Raw genomic sequence first — 7,438 nt, forward strand, 5'->3', positions numbered from 1 at the left:
AACTTCAGTGTAAATCAATGATTTTTGCAAGTAAACAGTTATTTGTTATTAAAAGAAATACTAACATTATAGCAACGTATACGTGCAAAGAAAAAAAACTGTCACAATCTTTCGTCATGTTTAATAAATATCAAAATTCTTGCATATGTAAAAGAAAACGTAATTCATTTTTCAATGATAATTTCGATTGAATTATTGCTCACAGAGAAACAAGCGAGTTCGCTCGAATTTCTGTAGCGAATTCCTACAAACCGAAGTTGAATAATTCCTATTGGGCAGCAAAGCTTTGCTAATAAGCATTTTGTAATTTGCAATCTACACTCCCTTCGAATAAACAGGTCTGACCGCTACCACTTTTACTATAATACCATACGACAATGTATGGTGTAACATTCTCGCTAGTACCTAGCCTTAATACAAAGAAAAAATGCAGTCAGATTACTTTTTCCACAGCAGCAATTCACGAAACGGTTTGCTGTTCAAGATCTAGATTTCTCTCAAATAAAACTCTCGTTAGGGTTTTATCTTTTTGGCTCACTTTTTATTCGCAGCTTTCCAATCTAGCTTCTCATCTTTCACCAACAATCAAAGTGAACAAAAGAAGCTAGAACATTGCGCCATAATCGGTTGGATCACTGCAAATGTTTTGAACATTCACACACACTGTCGGTTTTGATCACTTTCGCCGTTAGTTGCAGCGATCAACGGGTATAAGTGGAGTTAATTAGTATATCACGAATTCTGCCAGGTTTTGCAACGAAATAAAACAGTCAGAATTTAAACGCAAAAGTGCTATTTCCGTTTTGAGGCTTTCTTCCGGTTGAGTCCTAATAATGTCCGAAATGCAGTGCTGGAGCATACGCGTAGGCAGGTAAAGCATGGTAAGCCGTTTTGATCACTGGCGTCGATACGACGGAGTGCTTAACAGTTGGCGCGTAGATTGGTTCAACGTACTTGGCCGCACTATGCACTACGGTTGAGCTCTGGTGGGAAACGGCCGTTGGAATATGCTTTACGACGGTTCCTACATGTGCGACTGCTGGTTCTGCGATGATACTTTTTTCATAATAGATTTCCGGTTTAGCGATCAAAGCCGGTGCGTGGTACGCAAATGGTGCAAAACTATATCCTGGACGGGCAGCCGCAAGGGTCAAAACAGTCGACAAAACCACCTGGAAGGGAACCGAAGAACACTGTGGTTTAGAGTCGTTTGTAAAAGGCAAAAAATAGGTTCTTACCAATTTGAACATTTTGAACAGAAGGTTGATTGTTGAATTTTTACCAAGAGGTCTGTGTTGAAGAACGTATGGATTAAACTATGATCTTAGCTCAGTCAGCTAGCTTCTTTTATACCCCGGACACACGACTATTGTACGGCTATTGGGCTCCACTTAGTTATGCATATAGAGCTACTAGTGCTGGCAAGGGAAAAAGCACGCCACCAGAAGCTTTTCAGAAGGGGTTAACTTTTTTTTCTTACAATGGTGGTGATGCAGATGTAAGCCACATACCACATGCAACACCGCACCGGTTCGCAAATATAAGAGATCCAGGGTTGCAAGAAAGTGTAGGTTGCTGGTATGCTGTCGACACTCAGAACCGTCCAGCTGCCGCTCGATGGGTTGGGGGTGGACGTACAGTCAGTCAGGAAAACCAGTGAGAGAGAAGCTCTATGTATTATCGGCGTTCGCATGTTCGTGTGCCGAATGGAGCTTGGCTTGAAGGGCTCGCGTGGCGCAATGTCGGTTTGGATGTTTGATCGACGGTATATGTTATTTCTGCGATCTCAACGAATCGCATTTGTCAACGACGTTAATGGGAATGAGTACCACAATGGGAGCGAAACTTGACTACCAATCATATTTTGAAACTTTGTGATTTAATACTGTGTGGTGATGTGTTTCAGTTTAAGTCTGCAATCGGGTCACATTAGTACTACAACAGAGTTATTCCATGCTACTTCGCACATCGATCCTGATCGACCATTTCCGATTTCGCTGGAACTTTTCACAGTGGTTCCTTTTTGATAAAGAAGTCATTTTATGATATTAATCCTTCATGTAGACTCGCGACTGCTGCTTCAAAAGGGTCTATTCAAAATGGTGACTGATAAATAAAAAAATTCTATATCAGAAAAAACGATTTGTTTGATTGAAATGCACAGTGGGGAATCGCTGGCCATCAGCCCAAAATTTTTTTTACGTCAGTTGTTTCATAATATTTTTCCTTTCTTTCTGTAGTATTCAAGTGCTTGAATCCAAAATTTGGGCGCAATATCATGAAATCTGATTTTTTATGATTTTTCAATGCCTGGAATGTTGACGTTTTTTGACATATTTAAAAAAAAGTAGGAACTGCTCCATTATAAATATTAAACGGGACACAAACACTTATGGTTCTTACAATGTAAAAATTACCTTTTTTACCGACCGGTTTCGGGTAAGCTGTTACCCATTTACGGGGCGATGTCCAACTAATTAGTAGGAGAGAGTTACAATTTCAGTTTGGTGAGGTGGAAGAGAGGCGATAGTATGGGAGCATCATCTTCGTTCATAAGCGGCTGTTCCGATGTCATGATATGCATCGACTCCCATGCATTAAGTTGCGACCATTTTCTAATATTTTTCAAATTTTCACGTTGTCCCAATCGACATTGTGTTGGAAGGAAATAGCATGACTTGTCACACTTGATTCGTTGGCTCGTTTGTTGGCTACAGCTTTCTTATGCTTTTTTAAACGAACTTTGAACTTGCGCCGTGTTTGGCCAATGTACACAGCTGAACAATCCTGGCATTCAATTTTGTAGATTCCAGACTTCTCATTAGGCGGAATTTTATCTTTCGCGTTACACAAAAGATCACGTAATCTGTTTTCACTTTTGTGAGTTACGTGGTAGCCGTGCCTTTTAAGGGCGTTTCTGATTCGGTTTGTAACTTTTGCGTAGAATGGCATGCTGAAATTTTTGGGGAAATTTTACCGGCAGGTATTTGGTCTTTGTATGGGCAGCAAATTGTCGCCACTCTTAGCGGAGTTATTTATGAGTGATTTTGAGGGAAAATTGAAAGAGGAAAAATTTTTTCCCCGCGTGTGGAAGCGGTACGTCGATGATGTTTTTGCCATCGTAGGAGAACGTCATTTAGAACAAACACTAGAATTGCTCAATACTCGACATCCGACGATCAAATTCACCGTAGAACAGGAAGTGGATAAAAAACTTCCCTTCTTAGATTTGATCATATCTAGAAAATCTGACAGCTCGCTAAAATTTGGCACCTACCGGAAACCAACATCCACGGACCGGTACATTACTTCGGACTCGAACCATTGTGGAGCCCAAAAACAAGCGGCGTTTTCACTCCATGGCACATCGCCTTGTTAGTGTACCGATGGAGAAAGAAGAGTACACGATAGAGAAAGAAAAAATTAAAAAAGCGGCCAAGTTAAACGGATAAGACGGAGATTTTGTGGAAAAAATTATCCGCACACACGAACGGAAACAACACAAACGCGAAGTCACCACTCTGCAACCAGAGAAAGAAAATTTAGCGAGGATCAGCATGCCATTCTACGCAAAAGTTACAAACCGGATCTAAAACGCCCTTAAAAGGCACGGATACCACGTAACTCACAAAAGTGAAAACAGATTACGTGATCTTTTGTGTAACGCGTAAGATAAAATTCCGCCTAATGAGAAGTCTGGAATCTACAAAATTGAATGCCAGGATTGTTCAGCTGTGTACATTGGCCAAACACGGCGCAAGTTCAAAGTTCGTTTAAAAGAGCATAAGAAAGCTGTAGCCAACAAACGAGCCAACGAATCAAGTGTGGCAAGTCATGCTATTTCCTTCCAACACAATGTCGATTGGGACAACGTGGAAATTTGAAAAATATTAGAAAATGGTCGCAACTTAATGCATGGGAGTCGATGCATATCATGACATCGGAACAGCCGCTTATGAACGAAGATGATGCTCCCATACTATCGCCTCTCTTCCACCTCACCAAACTGAAATTGTAACTCTCTCCTACTAATTAGTTGGACATCGCCCCGTAGATGGGTAACAGCTTACCCGAAACCGGTCGGTAAAAAGGGTAATTTTTACATTGTAAGAACCATAAGTGTTTGTGTCCCGTTTAAAATTTATTCGCGAGTTCTTACGTTGCACCAAAATTTGAAATTTAAAGTGAAACTGCTCCATTATTCATCTCATTAAGCCGATATTCACGAAGAATGCACGGATTGAACACCGAATTCGTACGAAATCATTGAACAAATAAAAAAATACGCTTATGTTACGTTACGTTGCGTTAAAAATACGCTTACGATACCTTACGTTGAATATTCAGTAAACTTAGCTAGATTTATCCTGAATTTTGTAATTCAAATCATTTTTCACAACGCTTACATATCCATCTCAAAACCTAAATCACTTCTCAAATATTCATCTCACAACGCCCTCATATTTATCACACTGGTGATCATGAATGAATCATATTATCATGAATAAACGTAGCCGCAGTCCGTCGTAGTAGGTTACCTAGCTATCCGCTGTAGTTGTTTACGTGAAAAATTGGTAACCTAGGTAACCACTGCAGTGCTGTCGATTTATAATAATTATGTCGGAAAATAACCCACATTTTCAGTATGATTTTTTCGTATTAACAGAAACTGATTTGGCAACTTTTGATTTTCTTCAACGCAGTGAAAACAGATCAAAATACATACAGTTGAAATTTAGGATTTGTACAAATTCATCTCATATATTTCTGCTAATTCAAGCTTGTTTTTTGAAATTTGAGATAAACATTTCAAAGATTTAAGTATTCTTAGTGTAATGAGTGATTTTGTTTAGTGATTAAAATAAAAAGTGGTCCGCTAGTGATGAAAAAAACTTTGGTTGGCTGCTGAACGAGTCCCGTTGTAGCCGTATAAAACAATGCGCGGATTTTGTTTTCTAAGGTAGGTGATTAAATTAAATGAGTTTTTGAGTGCAGATGCCCGACTATAATATCCAATTGTAGGTTAGTATTTAATCTAAAGTTAAGGCTGAAATGAATAATGGAGCAGTTCCCCTACATTACTATAAAAAGCTCTGCTACTTCAGTGATAGCTTGGATCTATTCGGCGTCGTAGGGAAAGTTGTTCGAAATACTGTGCAAAACAAGCTCATTTTATTAGTTATTGTAAAATTTGGTCATAGTAGACCAGTGTTTGGTTGCCGTAGTTTGCCACTGTTGTGACTACATCCAACATTAAGGTAAAAACGTAAGCTTTCAAATGCATATTGTCTGCTGTAGCGCAAAACTGCGCAAGTTGACGCTTTAGAGAGAAATGCGACGGCAGTTTTTTTCATTACATTTTTTAATGGCGAAATTTTATACAGGATTCAATTTAATCAAAACCATGTTACTCTACTTACTTTTCGATATCGACATTCATCTGAAAAAGATAAAATATGAATTTGGACAAAAATCACATAATTTGTCATTAACTACGTTATAAAAGTACATGTTTGGAACAAAAAAATAAAAACAATAAAAATATATATGTGATATCTAAATTATGCTGAACAAATTTATCACTCACTGCATAGTAAATACAAAATTGAAAATTTTCAGCCCTTTTCAATTTACGATCATAAAACTTAAAATGAATTGATTGAAGTGTAAAATCCTAGCAAATTGAATACTGTCGGCTAGCAATAGCCTGATTACTGTCAACCCAGCAAAACGTTACATTGTATATGCCTACTTCTTTTAATTCATGGCTTTATAATGAACCAGTGAAGTTTAAATGGAGTATTGCCAAAACTGGTACCATTGCACTCATGCGATATAGCCATAACTGGTGCACTTTCCATAACTGGCTCATCTATACTAGGCCCAAGAACATGCTACTCGCAAAAATAGTTGATACAATGCTAATCATGAGGTAGTCAATCATATTCTTGTTTCCACTGATCCAACAGTCAATACTTATTGTGAGGAGTAGAAAAGTAGTTATATAACATCCATATGAAGCAATATTTCTATTGAAGAGAACAACTGTTGAATCAGGAAGAGATGATGATGAACTGATCACAGTTATACAGAAGAAGAAAAAGAAGAGGAAGATGTTGATGATGAAGAAAAGGACGATGATTGCTATGATTTGTAATTAGTTTGTGTTACCTATGTTGTTTTAATTTTATTGAAAAAATCACTCATATTTTTACAGAATTCGTTCGATTTCACGGGTCTTCCCTGAACTACGCAATTTTTCTGAACAGGGAGAAAGCCCAGTATCGTTGTTTGTGGTCAAACATCATATAAATTTATAATAAATAAAAAATGTAAGGGGAATAGTGCCAGAAAAATCATAAAATTTGGATCACGTGCTTTATGGACGGTCCAAATAAAAAATGGATGCCAGATTCGTGTTCAGCATCCCAACATTATGTAAATACCTTGTTTTTGTCGCATTTATCGACACTACACTTTTTTTTTGTTTGGTCAGCCTTTATATAAAGTCGCCCTACTGTGAAATGGTGTCTTCAGCAAAGTTGTAGGTAATAAAATTGCGGTTTTAAAAAAATTTATATACATTAGGGTGGGGAATCGTTATATGGAAAACATGAAACTTGATAGCACAAAGCCAGAACCATGTTTTTTTGGTTCCATTTGGGGCCCCAAACAATACTAAGCTTACCGGAAGCCGATTGGTTTTGTCTCCGCTTGGCGCATTGCATTTCAAATTTGTATGAAAATTTGTTTGGGAAAACCCACTTTTTTGCATTTTGCTCTCTAGAGAGCTCAGAAAGGCTTGAACCATAAGTTTTAAAACTTCGAAAGGTAGGTTTTTTGATTCTTAACAACTTTGCCGAAGGCACTAAGGAGCTACGATGTCCATAAAAAGTGCTATAGTTGTTAAAAGTTTGTGTCGAACTAAATGCTGAAAATCATGTTTCCTGCCAACACTACCAGTGTACGGCCGTCAATCATATATCTATCATCATTAACCTCTGCAACATATTGTAAATCCTACTTGCGCCCTAAATGTTGACCTAGATTTGTTTGCCTAGTAGCTCAGTGTATAAATTCGATACGAAAGGTTACTTCTGATAGCATTCCTACTGACGGCGATACACTGGCAAAAAAAAAAATGATTTTCAGCATTTGATTCGACATACTCAATTTTGAACGGCTATAGCATTTTTTCAGGACATCCTAGCTCTTTAGTAGCTTCGGCAAAGTTGTTAAGCATCTAAATACTATACTTTCACGCAGTTTAGTGCATTAATAATGCTGAGCTGAGCTCCCCAGAAAGGGAAATGCAAAAAAGTGGGTTTTCCCATACAAATTTCCATACAAATTTGTAATGCAATGCGCCAAGCGGAGACAAAACCAATCGGCCTCCGGTAGGTTTAGGATTGTTTGGGGCCCCACATGGACCCAAAAA

At 38.1% G+C, this 7,438-nt stretch overlaps 1 protein-coding gene across 1 annotated transcript; it reads right to left on the reverse strand.

Annotated features, from left to right (window-relative positions):
- Positions 1 to 519: 519 nt before the first annotated feature.
- Positions 520 to 1,377, reverse strand: LOC129723119 (retinin-like). Its single transcript, XM_055677098.1, has 2 exons — positions 1,239 to 1,377; positions 520 to 1,172 (listed from the first exon to the last, which is right to left on the reverse strand). The coding sequence occupies exons 1-2, from the start codon at positions 1,248 to 1,250 to the stop codon at positions 828 to 830; spliced, it is 357 nt and encodes a 118-aa protein (XP_055533073.1). The 5' UTR covers positions 1,251 to 1,377; the 3' UTR covers positions 520 to 827.
- Between the last annotated feature and the right edge of the window lie 6,061 nt (positions 1,378 to 7,438).

The sequence above is a fragment of the Wyeomyia smithii genome, chromosome 2 (genome assembly GCF_029784165.1).
Source record: "Wyeomyia smithii strain HCP4-BCI-WySm-NY-G18 chromosome 2, ASM2978416v1, whole genome shotgun sequence".
Lineage (NCBI taxonomy): Eukaryota > Metazoa > Arthropoda > Insecta > Diptera > Culicidae > Wyeomyia > Wyeomyia smithii.